The sequence below is a fragment of the Pinus tabuliformis genome, chromosome X, assembly GCF_031772625.1.
Source record: "Pinus tabuliformis cultivar Carrire ecotype Pingquan chromosome X, CPIR1, whole genome shotgun sequence".
NCBI classification, from domain to species: Eukaryota; Viridiplantae; Streptophyta; class Pinopsida; order Pinales; family Pinaceae; genus Pinus; species Pinus tabuliformis.
Genome location: NC_142308.1, coordinates 1516852230 through 1516873620, shown reverse-complemented (window position 1 = coordinate 1516873620; position 21391 = coordinate 1516852230). Strand labels below are relative to the sequence as shown.

Below are 21391 nucleotides of genomic sequence, written 5' to 3'. Positions count from 1 at the left end.
AATTAAGCAAGAATAGAGCGATAGGGGATGAGTAATGTTGGTGTAAGTAACAAAAACTTGTTGCCAAAATATTTCGAAAATCAGTTTGAAATGGAGATAAAGAGGGGCATTGGTATGCTAAAAGGTAGGTATCAATGTGTAAAAGATTAATCATAAGCATAGGACCATGAAGGGGTGTTGATTTAAAATAAAAGAGCATGTAACAGCAAGAAAATCATCAATGCATGGATTGACATATTGTAGGTTAATGTAGGATATGTTATGTAGACAAAGGTGATGAGTAATCAGTGACAGTAACCCATCCTTAAACAAAATGCAAATTTACTCTGATAAAAATATAGATTGAATTAAGAAAGCAATCCTATCACAAATAAAATATGTCTCTTTTTAAATTTAAAGGTGAACATCATTCATCTCGTAGCATCACTTGCTGTAAATTCAGCATACATTATTTATCCCATGACGTCACCTGCTATAAATTCAACAAATAAAAGAAGCCTCAACAATCATTTATCCCATGACGTCACCTGCTATAAATTCAACAAATAAAAGAAGCCTCAACAAGTTTGGATTGTAAAATGATGAAAATTTTAACATGCACTCGGCACTTTAATAACTTTGCCATAGGGCGACATCACATTCTTATATCCAAACAAATGTTTTACTGAGGTATTTTGCACCTATTTTATAAGATTCAGAATAGCATTTGGAAGATTACCTGCTTGTTTAAATTATCTCTGCTTCAAATTTAAATAATCCATGTTGAACTCTCTGAACTATTATTAAAAATTACTGAAAATATCCAAAGATGAGTAAGAGTGTCTCCTTTCTTCCGATAAAGTAGATGGGCACATCTTACAAAACAATTCGAGTGTCAAAAAACTGTTACAAATTATCACTTCCAAACTAAATGAAAAAGGCTCATGAACAAATATTCCGAGTGCTTGAACTGATAACAGAATAAATATAGATAATAAAAATCATGTTTGTTAATCTTCCATGCCATGCCATTACCATACATAACTGTAAAAGTAATGCTTGTGCCCAAAGCCTGGAAAAAATATGTTTCCTCATGTTCCAAATAATCTTCATTTCTTTGACGGCAATGAATCTAATTTACACAGAAAATGACCAAAACTTCTAGGAAAAATATGAACAGCGCTTTACCACCCTTTATATGAATTAACCAATAGCCTCCCAAAATAAAAACCTTTGTGCCTTCTAAAAATACACACGACACTTACCACACATTCAAACGGTTCGATTCACTTTCTGCAGGACGGTAGTGTAACACCTTTGCAAACTATAGCGGCGATGACATAGATGACGATCAAAAGCACGATTATCACTGCGACCCTGCATAGAAAATACATAAAAAGTAAGGCACCCAAGTGATGTGATTCAACAATGCCCCATAACTCCCAACAAATATTTCATTAAACCTTATTTTACCCCAGAAAACGACACCCACGAATATTAAAGAAGTCGAATTCCTATTACTCTTTATTCGCCTCAAAACTTTTGCTGGCCTTTAGAACCATTCAAAAGTCTTGAGATCAATCATATGTTAGCAAGACAAAAGCATATTAAGTGTGATATGAAAGGATATTAAGTGTGATATTGATGAGAAATTTGACTGAATAGTAAGCATATCCTTTCTTGTTAATATCACACTTAAATTTACCGGTAAATTCTTCTTTTTAACAGAAATTTGTTAAAATTAGTGCATATCTCACAATCAGTGATGTATTTTACCGAATCCTACTCAAAAAATTGTGGGTCGAGCGGAAGGAATGTACTACTTAGGGCCAAAATTGGTCACATGGTGCGCGGTCTCCACTGTAAATTTCTCGATTTCCAATTTTCGATGGAGTGTTCAGTGATGTCTGTAAATCGAGAACTCGACCTGGCGATACGAGCCACAAACACGCAGCGCGAGCAAATCGCTGATAAAGCCCATCCAAATGAAGGAGCTTCGAAATTTATGGCGGCACCTCAGTGGACGGCATTGACAGCAATATGAACAACATTTCATGCTCAGGGCCAAAGAGTTTCATATGATGTATTCTTTATTACGAATTACTTATTATATTTGTGACTTAGGTAATTGTGAAGGTTATTTTTTCACAGGGAAAAAACATCAGACTTCTATTAAAATAAAGCTGTTACATCAAGCAATTACATCACCATATCGCCAGAAATTATATCACCGAATTCCAGAGAAAAAGGCAAATCCATCTACTATTAGTTAGACTGCGCCTAGTTAAATGTCCCTTGCTGAATGAGATGAAATTAGTTAGACTGTGCCCAGTTAAATGCCCCTTGCTGAATAAGATGAAACTAGTTAGACTGCCCCTTGCTAAATGACATCCAGCTTCAAAAGTTTTCAATTGTTTGCAAAGATTTTGTCAAGAATTGTAGTAAATATAGATAAATAGACAGTTAGCAAGCAATAAAGTTACGTAAGTGATTATCCTCGAGGCATGGCCCAGTCTAAGTTGGAGTATATTCAATATCGTTGGTTGCAAGGCCCACATTGTAATGATAATGCTAGAAAGGATTAATTATACTTGCAAGCACTAAGGTGCACCAGGAGCAAGATCAGTGTTCCGTTGGGTTTGGTCTAGAGAGGAGAGCGATTCCCATGCTATATACAAACCTTCCATCCGCTATTGGCATGAAGGTGACTGGAATTTTCTTAAGTAAGCTAGTTTCCAAACACACAGCCTCCCTTTAGTGAGGTTTTCACCATTTAGTCTGTTAGGCTGTGTCTAGCGGCAAATTGCAGCACTTCCCGTAATGATGACCAAATTATAAACCCCGCAAGCCCACTTCCTGCGATAAAGCAGTTGACTTGGTCCTTTTGAGGTGCAGGTTGCATTAATGCAGCAACATTTGTTTCATGTTAATGTGGAGGTGCTGGTAATGGTGTTCCCTGTGCGATCTAGCGGTATATTGGAGCACTTCCTGCAATGATGACCAGGGTTATAAACCCGGTAGGCACACTTCCTGTGATAAAGCAGTTGACCTGGTCCTTTTGAGGTGCAGGTTGCATTAATGCAGCAACATTGGTTTCATGTTAATGTGGAGTTAATCGTAATGTTGTTCCCTGTACTCGTGCAGTCTTCTTTGCACATGAGACAAAGTGCAAGTCGAACGATAGAACATGTAACCCTAAGTTGCAGCTTCTTAGCTGAAGGTATTCTTGATATAAGGCTGATCTTGTAAAGAATTACCCTTTCCAATCAAAAGGAATTTAACAACCAAGAAAGAAAAGCTTTTAACCCATCAGGCAAACCAAATAGAGAAATCTGGCCCACATTTAGGACATCAAACTGCCACTTGAAGCCTTAGGTACCTGATATGTGGACAGCAGCATTCCATTGCTTTTGTGAAAAATCAATCAAGGTGGTGCAAAAAATGCTACGTTGCATGAGTTTCTAGAAGGTGGGAACGTTGGGAACTTGGGTACGGGTGTCAGGTACAGCTAGAGGTTTCCCCAAAATTTAGAGGAAACGGCTAATCTGGAGAGGTATATTATATAATAATTAAACCAAAAAAAAAAAAAAAAACCATTCATCTATGGCCATTTCCATGAGAGGTAGTCGTAACTAACTAATTTCTCATGATTTTTTAATAGTCCACTTAGCACTCGTTGCATCGGGTGATGCTCAATCAAAATTAATATTGAATCAAAATATTCAAATACTCAAATCAATTTAAATATATATAAATAATAAATATATAATTTCTCTTATATATAAATATATTCTCTGGGTGTCTCTCCCTTTCATATATATATATATATATATATATAATATTAAAATGTCAAATTCATTATCAATTCTCTGACACATGGCCAATGTTTGAAACAATCTGGCTTAAAAATACAAAGGAACAGTTTCACATATGTTTCTCTAGTTATTCTTAAGAGAAGAAGTAAAGCAACTCTAATGTTTAAGAATTGACCACCACATACAATATGCACACACAATCTTCTGCAATATATATATATATATATATATAAACAGCAAAAGAAATACTCATCAGCATGACATCTCAGATATCGCTCTTACATCGAGGTGCCACATGGTTCCTTAACCCATCAAGAGATTGCTCCAGTTTCTCAATTAAGGATATCGGTGTTAAGCATGTCTTTGGCCTTTCTTCCTGCGAAGGTTTCAACATAAGCTATTGTTTTGTGCGCAGTTCAGCATATTTCCCTACAGGTTTTGTATTCCCCAATCCCAGGGAATGTCCAAACTCCAAAAAAACAATCTTCAAAGCTCCCGGAACTTTCCCCAGCTCCCGCTGAAAAGGGAACGTTCCCATACAGTTCCAAAGCTCCCGGGAGCGCAAGAACCATTGGAGCAAGTTTCCCACCTCTTGGGAGCAGTCCCGTGTACCAGAGAAAAATGTCAATAAAAAATCCAGTCCACTTTCCTGAATGGTTGGTTTTGGAAACTCAAAGGAAACGTTTTAGTTTAGTTGCAATCCCCTGTCACTTACAACTAAGACTGGTTGGTTTTGGAAACTCAAAGGAAACGTTTTAGTTTAGTTGCAATCCCCTGTCACTTACAACTAAGAGTGCAATGGAAAATCAATGCAAAGGGCTGCAATAAAAATGAGGACATCCGTTTCTCATTTTCTCAGCACATTCAATCTAAAAAGCATGCTAAATATCTACAACTTAACAAGAAGACTTAGAAATCCCAATCCTGAAGCAAATAACTGAAATATGCATACTCATCTTATTTTTTTCAAGATATGAAAATTCAGTTAATAACACAACATGAACTATTAAAAATTATTTTATGGGATTCACTATGTAAGCCATTCATGCTTGCCCCATTTCCCATTAACAATATTAATCATAATGACCAATTTCTCACGAGATTGAATAGTCCACTTAGCACTCATTGCATCAGGTGATCTTGCAGGGGTGAATAAGTGGAAATTATAGCAAAAATCAAATCATATTTGCATCAATCATCACCTCTGAGACTTGCAGCCAGTAACAGAGACTTCCTTACTAATATCAAAACCAAATGTTAGAAAACATACAGCTTATCCAACTTATTATGCAGAGTCAAAGTCATTTCTTACAACTGCAATTTCAAAGATTCATACTTATTGCTTTATTGAGGGGAGTAATATGTGGCTCAAAGACCACTTAGAAGTCTGGAAATATGTAATTGAAGAGCTTGATAATGCAAGATGGCAGACCTAATTTCCAATAGTTCAAATGAAAGAAATTCTTACGCACAATTAAGTCAGATTTTGCAACTGAAATTTCAAAGATTATAAACTCCTATGCATCGGAAAATAAAAATATATATGACAGACTACCTTATTGAAGGGGATAGAAGTGAAAATTACGTAACCTCACAATCACATTGTCGGTCAGCAATGGATAATCTGCATGACAAAAGCATGCAAAGAAAATAATATGAACATGCCAAACAGGGGAGTAGTGCAGATTCATAACCTTGTCTCTCATCTATTTTAATTTTTAATATAGTGTCAATTTTTTATTGACTTATTAGAGAAATTTTTTATGGCTCTAATAAGTCAATAAAAAATTGCGATATTGCTCTTTTGTAATTTCTTTTTTTTTCGCAATTACAACACAATATCACCTGAAATTATATCACTGAATTCCAGAGAAAAAGGCAATTCCATCTACTATTAGTTAGACTGTGCCAAGTTAAATGTCCATTGCTGAATGAGATGAAATTTGTCAGACTGTTCCCAGTTATATACCCCTTACTGAATGAGATGAAACTGGTTAGACTGTGCCTAGTTAAATGCCCCTTGCTAAATGACATCCAGCTCCAAAAGTTTTCAATTGTTTGCAAAGATTTTGTCAAGAATTATAGTAAATATAGATAAATAGACAGGTAGCAAGCAATAAAGTCACGTAAGTGATAATCCTCAAGGCATGGCCCAGTCTAAGTTGAAGTATATTCAATATCGTTGGTTGCAAGGCCTACATTGTAATGATAATACTAGAAAGGAGTAATTATATTTGCAAGCACTAAGGTACACCAGGAGCAAGATCAGTGATCCATTGTGTTTGGTCAGACGAGCGCAATTCCCATGCTATATACCAACCTTCCATCTGCTATAGGCGTGAAGGTGACTGGAATTTTCTCAAGTAGGCTAGTTTCCAAACACAGAGCCTCCCTTTGGTGAGGTTTTCACCATTTAGTCTGTTAGGCTGTGATCTAGCGGCAAATTCCAGCACTTCCTGTAATGATGACCATAGTTATAAACCCCGCAAGCCCACTTCCTGCAATATAGCAGTTGACCTGGTCCTTTTGAGGTGCAGGTTGCATTAATGCAGAAACATTTGTTTCATGTTAATGTGGGGGTGTTGGTAATGTTGTTCCCTGTGCGATCTAGTGACGTGTTGGAGCACTTCCTGCAATGATGACCGGGGTTATAAACCCATTAGGCACACTTCCTGTGATAAAGCAGTTGACCTGGTCCTTTTGAGATGCAAGTTGCATTAATGCAGCAACATTGGTTTCAAACTTTCATGTTAATGTGAAGTTAATCGTAATATTGTTCCCTGTACTCATGCAGTCTTCTTTGCACATGAGACAAGTTGCAAGACTGCAAGTCGAATGATAGAACATGTTACCCTAATTTGCAGCTTCTTAGCTGAAGGTATTCTTGATATAAAGATGATGTTGTAAAGAATTACCCTTTCCAATCAAAAGGCATTTAACAACCAAGAAAGAAAAGCTTTTAACCCATCAGGTAAACCAAATAGAAAAATCTGGCCCACATTTAGGACATCAAACTGCCACTTGAAAGCCCTGATATGTGGACAGCAGCATTCCATTGTTTTTGTGAAAAATCAATCAAGGTGGTGCAAAAAATGTCAATAAAAAATCCAGTCCACTTTCCTGAATGGTTGGTTTCGGAAACTCAAAGGAAACGTTGTAGTTTAATTACAATCCCCTGTCACTTACAACTAAGAGTGCAATGGAAAATCAATGCAAAGGGCTGCAATAAAAATGAGGGCATTCGTTTCTCCTTTTCTCAGCACATAAAATCTAAAAAGTATGCCATTAATGAGCTATCTACAACTTAACCAGAAGACTCAGAAATCCCAATCCTTAAGCAAATAAAAATTATAGCTAAGAAATATGCATATTCATCTTATTTTTTCCAAGATATGAAAATTCCGTTAATAACACAATATGAAATATTAAAAATCATTTTATGTGATTCACTATGTAAGCCATTCATGCATGACCCATTTCCCATTAACAATATTAATCATAATGACCAATTTCTCACGAGATTGTATAGTCCACTTAGCACTCATTGCATCAGGTGATCTTGCAGGGGTGAATAAGTGGAAATTATAGCAAAAATCAAATCATATTGCATCAGTCATCACCTCTGAGAATTGTAGCCAGTAACAGAGACTTCCTTACTAATATCAAAACCAAATGTTGGAAAACATACAACTTATGCAACTTATTATGCAGAGTCAAAGTAATTTCTTACATCTGCAATTTCAAAGATTCATACTTGTTGCTTTATTGACCAGAGTAATCTGTAGCTCAAAGACCACTTAGAAGTCTGGAAATATGTAATTGAAGAGCTTGATAATGCAAGATGGCAGACCCAATTTCCAATAGTTCATATGAAAGAAATTCTTGTGCATAATTAAGTCAGAGTTTGCAACTGAAATTTCAAAGATTATAAGCTCCTATACGTCAGAAAATAAAAATATATATGACAGATTACGTTATTGCAGGGGATAGAAGTGAAAATTACGTAACCTCACAATCACATTGTCAGTCAGCAATGGATAATCTGCATGACAAAAGCATGCAAAGAAAACAATATGAACATGCCAAACAGGGGAGTAGTGCAGATTCATAACCTTGTGTCTCATCTATTTTAATTTTTAATATAGTGTCAAGGTTACTGCCCAAATTTTCATTTGATGTAAGTATTTATAATTCCAGAAGTCATGATGAGATTCCCACTGTAATACCTACATTAGTTGCTTCTTACATGGGCCTATGGAATGGTGAGAACTGTTTTCAAGGTAGATGGAGGGTAGAGTCGTAGAACCAGAAAACACCAAATATGCATGGTACACCGGTATCACCAAGTTTAATAAATAGTCCTCTTGGTGTGTGGAATGCCAGAAACCATAAGCATATAGACAGTAATCAACTCAATAAGAACAAAAATTGGAAGAAATGACCAAAATTTAGCTATGTATGTTATATACATTGAAATTTGAAAACAGTAATCTGTATGGACATGAAAGCAAAGAATTGACAAGATGATAAGGTACAAAAATGCAGACCATGCAAGAAAAATTGGGCATATTTTATGTATACTGACCTTTCAAAATATAGATTTCATTTAAAATTGTCCAGCGATGTGAGTTAAGGTTGGATTCTTGTAAATGCTTGACCAATCAAATCGTGTGGATTGAGAAGTGAACATATGAATAAAAGAAAATCAAAATTTCTAAGGGGAGGCTCAAACTTTAGCTGGGTTTGATTTAAACATAATTAACCTTCAAAAGATCCATAAAAATAAGTAATGTTTAAAACTGCTCGGCAAAGAAGTCGGAAGAGATTGCTTTACTTTTCTATTCAGCGATTTATTACTACTATGCCTGCACGTCCTAGACACAATTTGATTTACTCATAAAATCAAACATTTCCACTATCTAGTAAACGAATGAAATATGGAGGCACAAATTGGTTAAAATTAGTAGTGCCCACACGAGGTACAGAATACCACATAGCTTAACAGTGAATAAGTGACATGCTAAAGAACATTTAAAAGAGAAGGAAACAATAAAAATTATTATATAAAATAATACAAAAAATAGATAATTTGAGGTATGCCTCCACTATTATTAAATAGTGTTGATACGGAAGGGGAAGGCCAAACATGGAAGAGGAAAGACTGCAGGTACAAGCTTGGGCAAGGAAATATTTTCAGGCAGGGAATGGTAGAAGGCCAGGACATGGTATGACATCATGTGTGCAGTAACGCACTACCTGTTGCCTGGAAAGTATCCTCTGCCTGTTGTAGCCTCCTTTCTCCAGCATATGGATACGAGTTGTAAACAGATATGCACTTTCACCCTCTGATTTGATAACTTGATATGTAATAATCAATGTTGACTCTGGCAATGTATCCTCTCAGATAAAGGATTGCTTAGTTCAGATATTTCCATTAAATGAATAGGTTCCACTCGCCATATCTGACTTTTCTTTTAAATCCGAAATAAAAGATAAATATCAAAAACCAAAACAAAAAAAAAGTTGGTATCAGAGACAATATTGGATCCACTACAATGGCCCTGATCCAGGCTTAAATTGTGCTCCTTTTATTTACAATCACCAGCTAAGTCAATCATAGAGTCTGAGCCTCTAATTAGGATAAATATATTGATTATTTGACTATCCATTGCATTGAATTTGTATCCTGCATCCGTCTGTTGCATAAGAAGGCCAGGACATGGTATGACATCATGTGTGCAGTAACGCACTACCTGTTGCCTGTAAAGTATCCTCTGCCTGTTGTGCCTCCTTTCTCCAGCATATGGATATGAGCTGTAAACAGATATGCACTTTCACCCTCTGATTTGATAACTTGATATGTAATAATCAATGTAATCAGGATAAATATATTGATTAGTTGACTATCCGTTGCATTGAATTTGTATCCTGCATCCGTCTGTTGCTTAAGAAGTTGCATCAAAAAAATCATTGTGCATGTTATTCTGCCCCACCCAGGTTACAAGCGGAATACCACTATTGTCTTGGTGCTCCCATGCCCTTCTTTCATGCTTGCAGAGTTGTGGCTCTAGGGTAGGAAAACCTTAAAAATGCACACTTTTTTTTGGATTGGATATTTAAGAAAATTAGCAGGCAATTTAAGGCTTTGGGAAATAATGTTCTCAAAACCCCTGTCTTACACACGAATATCAATAACCTCTTTATCAATAAGAGTCACATGATTCAACTTAACGTGCTGATATGTAAATGTTAGAATCAACAGTGCAAAGAATATATCACAAAATTCCCAACCTTAACTTTGTTCAACTCAGGAAACACAAAGTTGCAAATGAGAAAGATCTACATGCACACTGAATCCATAGATCAGAGTTAATCAATCACATGTAAAAAATAAGGGAAATATGTACATATGATCATAATATAGAACTTTGCTTCTCTTTGTTAGCATAAGCATTGTCAATATATACAAGGTGACATTGTATGACTGTACAAATCCATTATTAAACCAGCCTAGATCCATCTTCACTCCGGATCTACCAAGCGCTAAGAGGGATCAAATCTATTTTCAGTCTAAAAGAGGTTTGCATCTCGAGATATTTGATCCCTCCTGGCGCTCGGTACATCCAGAGTTAAGATGGATCTAGGCTGGTTTAATTACCCCTTCAAATAAGCTATATTCCATATGAATACCACGGATCAATACCATGGGTTCTCATCAACCTGAAACTCAATAACCACCAGTAATTTGACCAAAGCAAGTTTATCTTAACTACCCAGCAAAAATTAATTAAAAAAATAATAATAATAACATAGAATTTTAGTTTGACATTATTTTTATTTTAAAATAAGGTTAATTTTATTTTATTTTGACCAAGTCAAAATGTTTACAGGATATCACAACATTTCTACTATACTGGGCTGGAGAGCACCTCTGGACACAATAATTTAATGTGTCGCTCATTCCTTTCCATTTATTCAGTTTCATCTATCTAATTCAACTCAACTCCAATCATCTATCACATGATACTATCTCATACATAACATCTATGATACCGGACATGCATGCACAAGGCCTGGGACACAGCGTATTGCATATATCAAATATGGGTAAGGCCCTAATACAGAACCGATACAGTCCTGATATGTATCCGGATCCTTATAAGGCATAAACGAATAGTGATTTGGCCAGGGCACGTTCAGGCTACGTATTGGATACATCTGGCATGTATCAAGAACTGTTTCCCAAAAGAAAACACGTTACTTCTAAAAAAAATATTTAGAAAAAAAAATCCAAAACCCTGAATTTTGCATTCAAACCTTGTTTGTGGATCCTCTTATTTGTATTTTGGTAAAAGTTTTTGTAATGAAATGTCTAATAGCTACCTCTCTACTTATACATATTTATTTATATATCTGTCAAGCTACAGATTTGTACTATGTATATTTTCCTGTTCAAAAAATATTTCTTTGAATTAGTTGTCTCTCAAATAATACCATTTTCAGAAGCCTCCTCATTTCAAGTAACTTATATTCTAATTTTTAACAAAACAAAAATACATTGAATCAACAAGCTGATTCTTTAGGTTGCATGCATTTTTGCGTGAATAGCCATGAGTCATAAAGCGGAACATATCAGTATGTTTATCTTTCAGATTTTAAAGATCGCATTTTTTCATGCCAATATGCTAGTTAAGTAAATAAGCTTTCTAATATGTTAAAGACGCAGCATTCAAAAAAGCAGAAAAAAGTCTACGACAGACAGACATACGTCAGTTTGATGTTTCTCCACCACATTGTATTTTTGAAACGACGAGCTTGCTTCTTAAATTTGAAAGTGTTCCCTTGTATCGTTTCAGTCTTATCTACCAGCAACTCTAATCTGTCACCTCTCTCGAGTACTTTGTCAATATTCTCCACCATTACATTGCGAACCTGCTCAAGTGCACAACCCATTAGAATTTTTAAATTCTAATAAAAATTTATTGAAATAGCTTAAATCGTCATGTTACACATAAAGATTCTGGAACAGTGCTTACATCTTAAATAATGTCAAAGTTAATAAAAGATGTGTTCAAAAAAATACACAGGATATGAACCAACACTATGTGAGGCTACCCTTTAATGCAAATTGGGACCTCAATACCTGGATACACTCACGCTAATTTACCTCTCCTTTGTGAGGGTTGGACCATATGCTTAAACCATCGTAGAAAAGTTTTGCTTATACAAAATTGTTTAGAAATTAATTAGATACTATTTCCTAAATTATGGAAACTGGCTGCTTGCTCTTCTCTCTTCCTGATTGACGAATTAGGGGAAGTCAGATGTAGGGTGGGAAATCAAACTCTAATGTAAGTAAACCAGAAAACTTCCCTATACCTGACGCATGGACTTAGATAAAGCATATTATCCATGAGGAGCATAACATGACAGCCCTTGATGTTTGTACAAGGCTAAATGGTGGTTTGTCTATGCCGCTGTGGTTTCTGGTAGGTTGGCATTACAAAAAATGGATTTACCAAGAAAACACCTTCTGGGTGAATTCGAGCTTAAAATTAAAAAAGAAGCAAAGAAGTAAGAATGAATGCCCTGAAATGAATGGAAGCTACTTCTATATGGGTATAATGCTTCTAGGTTCAACTATTGAGGTTTTAACTTTTATCATATTTAAAAAGCTCCAAAGCTGTTTGAAATAGGCCGAGAGCTTTAAATGATCTACAAGGATAGAAAATGCTTCAAAGAGGAGAAGACCGCAACTTCAACCCACACAGGGTGTTTGATCCAGCATATGTAAAAGAAGGAATATTTTCGATAAAATGAGTTATATAATCAGCCAAATAACACTAAATAATTAGAAGACAAGAAAAAGACCAGAACAAAGATGTTTTAATGATTGCAACAGCCAAGTAGATTCCAAAAGTTCCTAAAAAGCAATCAAGTGAAGAAAATAAATATAAACAAAAGAATATATACAGAAATTTTGTCCTTGCCTGGCTCATTTCTCCTCGTATACGGTTAATCTTGTCTGCATTTGGATCACTTGAATAATATTCCATCTGCTGACTCAGGACTCTTGAGAATTCATCATTCATAGTAAAAGCAAGTGCTGTATGAACAGCTCGACCATAAGTCTTCACAAATTTTCCATGAATATCCTCTAGAAATGCAAAAGGAATCCTCCCTGAAAGAAATCAATGTCAGTAAACACCCCTATAAAATCACCTTCATCATATTTGCAGATACACTAATCAACTAGTCAAAAATATAAGAGGAAAAGCTTTGAATTTCCATGACAATCTTGCAGGTCACTGATGGACCATCAATAAAACGTAGTCATGTAATATACGGATGTCAGAAATTATTATCAAATAGTAACTTGAAACCATATTGAAATATTATTTAAAGATCGACCGCGATTTCTGAATATTTTTATTAGAAGCTTTAATGAGTTTTTATAAATGCCACAAGTTTTGCAACTACACTTTGAACTTTAAGATATCACTTTAATAGAGACTATAATTCCTGTACCTATACATATAAATACAATAGCATCATCTTAAACAGAGGAGCCTATGAGGTACCTTGATTTATTATTAACTTACTTCTAGTGTCCATCATATTCCACATTGTTGGTCTTGCTCTTTATTTTTTCACACTCAAATCACGAGTGAATTTCCTTTAATATTGGCACTATCTGTCAAGATATTATCAAATTGCAGACAAACTATATGTTGCAGAGCATTTATTGTGAAACTTGGAGCATACTTCCTATGTAACAAAATCTATCTCACCTTCTAAGCACTTGAAAGCAGTGATATCCCCCAATCATAAAAAAAACATGTTCCCCCTTTATGGTGAAGGTCTATAATCTCTATTAAAAGGATCCTTTTTCCCTTCACCTTTGACTTGAGAACATAATCTTGTGAAATGCACTGAGTGAGCTGATTACGAAGAATTTCTGTGAATAAAGTCCATATTTCAATGTTGAGGTTTTTCTATTCTTGTTATCTTGAAAGGAATGTGAGTCCACTTTTGTTTACACAATGTTCAGGGCTGCTTCAAAAGATTAGAGTACATGGTGTATGATCAGACCCTAGACAATGCGTGATGGATTTCCATATTGGAGATGGCTTACTCAGTGGTTGCTTGACCTCAAGTTGGGTGCTTGCATATCATTTTCCCTTTGGACCTTAGAGATCTTCTAACAACCTGGTGACATTTTGTATGCTGGCCGCATAGAGGAGGTTGCTTACTTAGAGAATGCCCCACATTGGAAGAGTGTTTGGCATCAAGAAGAGAGCATTGCACCCTATACAACATCGGGTAGCTTTAATGCTCACATGGAAATATGGAGTTGACATGGGGACACCTAGGTTGCAATAGTGTTCGTGCAAGCAGACCGGACCTAGCGAAGCACATGGTTTAGGAGCACTGGAGTCCTTGGAGGCTTGGAAGAGGAGCATTAGAAACATCTTGTGGAGCACCCTTTCAGTGGAACCTTAATTGTGTACAACATCAGCTTGGAGCTTGATATGTGTACCCTTGGAGTGTAATGCTTCACATGTGAGCCTGATTGTGGCTTTGTAGATTCCTTGTAGAGCTTTAGGCCAACTAGCACATATGTATTGTTCACCTCCTTTGCCTCCCATATATATGTATATATAGAGGGGGGAGAGAGGTCCTTTCATCATTCTCATTCTTGATCACTCTTGTGTTAGAGATGTGATGAAGAGGAGCACACTAGTCTTTCTCTCTTTTCTTGCAAGTGCTAGGGTTTCTTGGAGTTTTCGGAGCATATTGAATACAAGGGTCACGGTTGCATCCCTTGGAGATGCTAATGTTATACGGTTTTGTGATTCAACCCTAGACTATACATGTTGAAGTAAAGATAAGATGACTTGCCAAGTGCTACCATTAGATCATGCAAGGCATTGGATATAATTGAGTATTGTCACACTTATTGATACATAATCCTTCATTAAGGTTACTTTTGATTCATGTTCACATTCCTCGAGGAATATTTGTATATTTCAAGGCTTTATCATCTTCATGGACACTTTTCACATCTAACAAGACAAGTTCAAAATATTTGGAGGCATGATCTAACATGTCGCCAATATTGTATGGCAATTTGGTGGAACACCCTACATATAACAATGACATGTGGCATATTAAACCATTATAAGGATGATTGAACTCTAATTGAAGAGTCGTCTAGCTATTTTGGTTTATATTCATGGCATAGAATTATAATTTATTGAGACCTTTCATCATATGGCACATCTATCCATTAAAATGTTAACTAAGGGAAGCACTAAAGCCATAACATGTGGAGCATCCCAAAATATTTACAATATTATTTACAGTGTTCCCCGGGGACGCATCACCCAGGGTAGGGTGCACGCACCTAACACCTCCCATGCACATTAGACAGGGGGACTCTTGGGAAACATTTCCCCACGTTCCTATTTTAGGGAAACGCGAGGGGAAACATTTCCCCAATGTGGGGGACGTGTTTCGCAAAAGAAAAAATTGAGGGGGAAGTGTCCCCCCTTAAGAAGGGTGCTTTTGGGCCCCTCAATTGAGGGGAGACAATTCCCCCTCAATTTTGTCTTTTGGAGAAACGCGTCCCCACATTGGGGGAACATTTCCCCTTGCATCTCCCCAAAATAGGGACGTTCAGAAGCACCCCTCTTGAGGAGGACGTGTCACCCTCAATTTTCTTTAATAACCCCTAAAATTAAAACAAAACAAACAAACAAAAAATGAAATAAAATTAAAAGTAAAAAGAAAAATACATCGCAAATATCAAAGCCTAAACTAATTTCCAATCCCTAACTTACTCATCTGACTTACCGCGTGGCACTATCTAACTTACCAGTGAATTGTTGCCTCTCCTCCCCCGCAATGCTCCTTCAATACTCATTGTCCATTTTTAATTTTCAATTTCAACTTTAGCATCTTGACTCTAGATTTCTAGAGTCCTTGGCTTGATAGATTGGTACATCCAGGCTTTAAATGGATCTATACTAGTATATTTACAATTGCCATAAAGTGAATCTCAAACATGCTTTATGCATGATAAGATTTCCCTAAAGGGTTGAAACTTGTTTTTCACACTTTGGTATCTTTCCTCTTGGATTTCCTTATTGACTAGGGTTTTTAACATGTGAAATATTGTCCATTGTTGTTGTTGTTTTTATCATATTTTGTGACAACCTTAAGGCTGAAAGTTATTGGGTTAAGATCCAAGAAACCTCCAGGAAAGAGGTGATATTTTCTAAGTTCCATTAATTGTGCTAGAGCGATAACTTTGTGCGCATAATTCATTGGATGGATGACCAACTTCTTGTACCAAGGAATAATGATGTCTCAAATTCAATATCTCTAGTAATATTGTATCCCTTGAATGTTTCTTGAAAATAGATGATTGAAAAGTATTTTTCCTATGTAAGCATTCACCATGATATCGAGTATTAATATTTGAACAGAAAGCAAAATATGGATGACATAGATTTTAATACTATAACCCTATTAGGAGATAAGGGAAAATAATTGAGGAACCTGTGAACATGGCAACCCTAGGTTTCTTCGTAAGTGGTCAATATGTAGAAGAAGGGTATATTATACTTTTTTTATTATATTCTCTATATGTAGGAAAAGTCATATGATTCCACAAATGTGCAATTAAAATATAAAGATCCATGAAATTCAGAAAGCTCATACTTCAGATTCAATCTAAGCCCCGTCTTTTCTAGTGTCAGCGGGGATGACAGATTCCAAAAGATGTTAACTAGACAAGTCTTCCCATACATTGATATGAAGGGATTTTAGACTTATATGAACTTAATGGATCCATCTATAAATGATGTTATGGATCTTACGTCAAAACATACTGAATCAAAATATAGCATGTATCTTTTTTATTGATGAGTATGCCTTTGATATGTGTTGGAAATACCGAGATGGGGGTGAATCAATATTTTTTTTCCGATTAGTATTCTTAACTTCACTAAGCATTAATTAGCATCAACATTTCATCAACACATGAACGGAAAACAACATCATTCAACAATGCACAACAATCAAGAAAGTAGACAACAGATTTTTAAGTGGAAACCCTTGTTGAGAAATCAAGGGCATCCTAGTGATTAGATTTCTCTTAGACTTTGACATTTGCTTGTGATTGCTCTTTTCTTCTTATTAGTTTTTCTTATAATTTACTATGTTTCTTTCATCAAGACAAATGCCAAAACAATGAAGATCACAACAAGGGACACAAAATGTAGGCACATGGCCAGGGAAAAACCCCTCTCTAGGGGAAAACCTAGTCCATACTCTTCACTAGTAAATCAAGATGAGATAGACCAAGAACACCTTCCATCCATCAAGTGAGCGAAATAATTGCAAGACTTTAATAGCAAGACATCTTATGCTACAAAGTTTCATTCCTACAATAAAGCCTCCACGTAGTTCTGCAAAGGCAAGCGCTGGGTCTAATAAATCCTTCACCGTAGTCACGATTCTGAAACAATCACTCAAAAATATTTACACCTCAAGCCATCGCACTCAGTTCTGGAATCTCTTATGGTCGGAATCCACTTTGTTTCCATTTTGATCACCACATGTATGTATCAAGTATAAAGCCCTTTCAAACCAAACCATGATTCTACAATTCCAATAGAGCTTGCAACTCGTAGTTCCAAAGGCACCAAACTTATTATTCATTCAAAACAGAGACCAACGCAATACGCGACTAGTTTTAATTTGAAGGTAGGTGGAACACTGATTCGAACCCTTGAATTTCAAACCTAGGGACAAGGTGTAACATAAGGTTTCAGATGGCGCTAAGGCAAACTAACAGACAATGTACTGTTGTGAGCACGAATAACGAGGAACAGTTAATGCAGAGACACTAGTGGAGGGAAAAGCAAAAAAAAGGTTGAGAAAATTAGCAGCTCCAATTTAGCTTAAAACCCTAGCAGATAAGCAGCTTATCAACGGCAGGAAAATGATAGAGGCGTTAGGAAGAGCGTTTGCTGCAATTTCGCTGAGAGAGAGGAGTGTTTGCTAGTTTGATGAGTGATACGATGAAACCACACTAATAATTCTTCTGCGTAATGGGCACAACAGAGTGGGCAGGTCTATTACAGGGCAGCAAAACTGACAAGCAAAGGGAAGACCACAAAAACCAGTGGCTCATAATTGGGCAGGGCAGGAGTATGCCTGCTTTGATACCATGTTAAACAACATAGAACAATAGGCAAGATATGAAGGATAAAACTTTGAATTGCATTTACTATTCACAATGATGTACATTTATAATACATTGTTATGACCATTGGATTCATATTCCAAGGTCTCTTGAACTCCCTTTAACTGTTCAACTTCCAAACCACAACCCTTAGCGGATTAGGTGTCCAACAGGAAGACAAGAAACAAGTGCTAATGCCACTGTAATTCAGCCAAACCTAAAGATAAATCTTTCCTCCACTGGGCCAAATATTGAGCTCTGAATGATCTGCATTAGATTCATGTCATCATGAGGTAACCATGGTGCCTTTATATAGATTTTAGAGATGCCTTATGAGAGCTAGCCGACTTGAGGATTGGATGGAACCAACTTCACTAATCCTTGCAATTTGAATTTTCAATTAATTTAATCTGAAGACAATATTTTACGTCGTCTGCCTTTAGGAGGGAAGATTTAAAATTTTAACTCTTATTTGGAGCCAAAACCCTCACTTGCATTTATTTTTAAAGTAAATATTGAAACCCTCCACAAGCAACCTGTGACATAACATTACTTGACTTAATCACCACGTCATCCATTTGTGTGGGGCTTTTGACCACAAGGTGGGAGCACCAAATTAAATTCGACATAACTCTCAAACTGTGAGGAGTCTCAAAAGGTGCCCTATACCATTGGAATCGGCATGACAAGGACCATTCAATGATGATGATCTCATAATCAAAATTACCGTCCTCTACATCCAATTTCTTCAAACAATGCAGGGCATCAAGGGCTTTCCAGGGCTTCTTGACATTTGAAGCAATGTTGTGAAAAGCGCGAGCGGGATTAAATCGGCGCGGGGAACGAATCGGAAAAAATCGGAAAAAGTGGGAAAAAAGCGGAAAAAGCGGGAAAAAAGCGTTTGGTACAAAAATATTCTTTTTTTTTTCATTTTTTTTTCAATTTTTTTAATATCTAAACCATCTACAACATAAAATAAATACATTGACACATAAATACTATGTTGCCAGGAAACGTGGGTGCGGGGACAGGGACGGGGACGGGGACGGGGACGACATTTTTGGAAACAGGGTGCGTGGGTTCGTCGGGTAATATAATAATATTAAATTTTAATAATTATATTTTATAAATTATAGATTTATAATTAATAATATATATGAAATTTGAATTTGTATATTTTTTCAACTTTAAATAAGAAAACTTTAAATGATAATCATTTAAACATGCACATCATTGAACATTCAACATTGACATTGAAATTTCAAAATTTATCACCAAAAAACTGTTCTTTTGAATCTTTTCCGCGTAACCATGACACTGTGACAGCTATGTTAGAGAGCTCAAGGATACTACTAAAACTGAAAATTCGAAATACATACTAGGATAAATGCTAGACTCAGCTATTTTGGTGAAACTTGGGACAGATTTTGTCACACACAGGCTTTAAAATAACAATGCAGCTTAGGTTCATTTGCAAGGATGCCTATCAATGAATCAGGCTGTGGTCGTACAAACCCTTCCTCCTACACAGCCAAGGAGTGTTAGCATTTCTGCCTCCTGCTCTAATTTCAAGACAGCTTCTCTCCTTATTGAAATTGCTCATTCTGGCTGGAGCTTGAGCTTGTAACTTTGCTTTGAATGTTTAGTCTCTCCCATATAAAAACACAATTTTTTCATAGGAGATTCTTCTCAACCTGATAGTGGTCTAGAATTTTCTTGATGTCTAATCATCCACCTGCCCCATGCATGGTGTGCTCTGTGGTAAAGCAATCCCAAAAACAGTGGTAGCCTTACCCTTCCAGAAAACACGCTTATCAGTCTTTGTTTCCCAATAAAATGCACAGCAGCCATCTGATGGCTTGAGGGATAGTTTGTCTTTGAGTGCAAAGCTCTGCCTGAATATTAATTATCTAAACATAAAACATCTTCGCAGTTTTTAGAGATTACTTGGTGTACAAGTCTGTAGAGACCATATATGATTTAGGCATATTTTCCTTGTTTTAATCTTAACATGATGTTATCAGAATGCTGTGAGAAATTGGCAAATTTTGATACTTAATTTAGCCATTGTCCAAAATAGCCCTTCGTCGTTTAACAGCATCAGCTGATTACAGCTTATGGCTGGTCTCAATCCTACTTTCTATTTGACCGAAAATGTCTGAACCTGTATGTGTGCATTTATAGTTTATAATTTGATGGTTATTTGGCTCGGGAATGAATGTTTCATTCCAAATTGATTTACAAGAATTCTTAAAAAACAAGACTTGTAAAAAACTTAAAAAACCGGGTGCGGGTACCCAAAAGTGCAACAAGTAGGTTTTGATGGTAAGGACCATGGAAGAATGTTTCGTTCCAAATTGATTTACAAGAATTGATTTAGGTTTTTTTAGGTTTTGTTATAAGTTTTACCTTTGTTATAAGTTATTTTTTAAATTTCAATAAAAAGAAATTATTTGAAAATTAAATTTTTAATATAGTTTTTTGATGAAGAACCCCAAAGAACCCGAAGAACCCAAAGAACCCAACCCGAAGAACCCGAAGAACCCAAGCACCAGAAGAACCCAAGAACCTGTTGAAGGAAAAGAACCCAAAAAATTTTTTTGAAGAACCCGGTTCTTCTGGGTTCTTCTGGGTTCGTCTGGGAAGAACCCGTACCCGAATCTGGTACTTGGGTGCGGGAACCCGGGGCGGGTTCGAGAACCCCAACCCCGGGTGCGGGTACCCATGCAACACAGCATAAATATGATAAAAAAACTAATATATAAGATGCTTAATATCATTTCTAACGCTAAAATCACACATAACATTGAATCATGTCCTGAATAGTAAGTCCTGACTCCTGAGTCCCAACTCAGCCTCAAAATATCAACAAAAAATATGATAATGTATCTCATCATGTCATAATGTCATATGCAATAAAATGAAAGTCTAATCCTCTTGATTTCCTCTGCCCCTCTTGCGAGAAAATGTCACAGCTTTCCCTTTCCCTCTAGATGTAGATGCTGGTGCCTGTGCTGGTGGAAATGGCAGTGGAGTCTGATGTGCTCTAGAAGCTGAAGAACTAGAAGTAGGAGCTACAGGAGGTAGACCACGTCCTCTACTGGTGGCAGTGGTAGCCCGGGTAGGCGGTGTCACCTCCTCCTCCTCCTCCTCCTCCTCCTCCCCCTCCACTACATCCTGCACTAACCAATCATCAGCAGAATCCATGAGAGGCCTCCCGGCCTCAACCCTCCATGCAGCAGTGGTGTCAATCCCATCCAATGAGATGGCATCCACATCAGGTGTCCTCTCAAGTTGCCTCACCCACAATCGAAGATTGTAGTAGACGTAGACCATGGGCATG

General features: G+C 36.5%; 1 protein-coding gene across 3 annotated transcripts in view; it reads right to left on the bottom strand.

Annotated features, from left to right (window-relative positions):
* Positions 1-582: 582 nt before the first annotated feature.
* The window catches only part of LOC149145820 (vesicle-associated membrane protein 711-like), a 41616-nt gene continuing 20807 nt past the window's right edge, over positions 583-21391 (bottom strand). Inside the window, exons 2-5 of one of the 3 annotated variants that reach the window (XM_089449781.1) lie at positions 12785-12975; positions 11563-11726; positions 1245-1356; positions 583-854 (exon numbers count right to left, since the gene is read on the bottom strand). In XM_089449781.1, coding sequence (XP_089305907.1) covers positions 1266-1356; positions 11563-11726; positions 12785-12975 — 446 coding nt within the window. In that variant the 3' untranslated portion in view covers positions 583-854; positions 1245-1265. Of the gene's footprint in view, positions 855-939; positions 1112-1244; positions 1357-11562; positions 11727-12784; positions 12976-21391 lie in introns of those variants that run through there. The other 2 variants (XM_089449780.1, XM_089449779.1) reach the window with 2 other exon arrangements.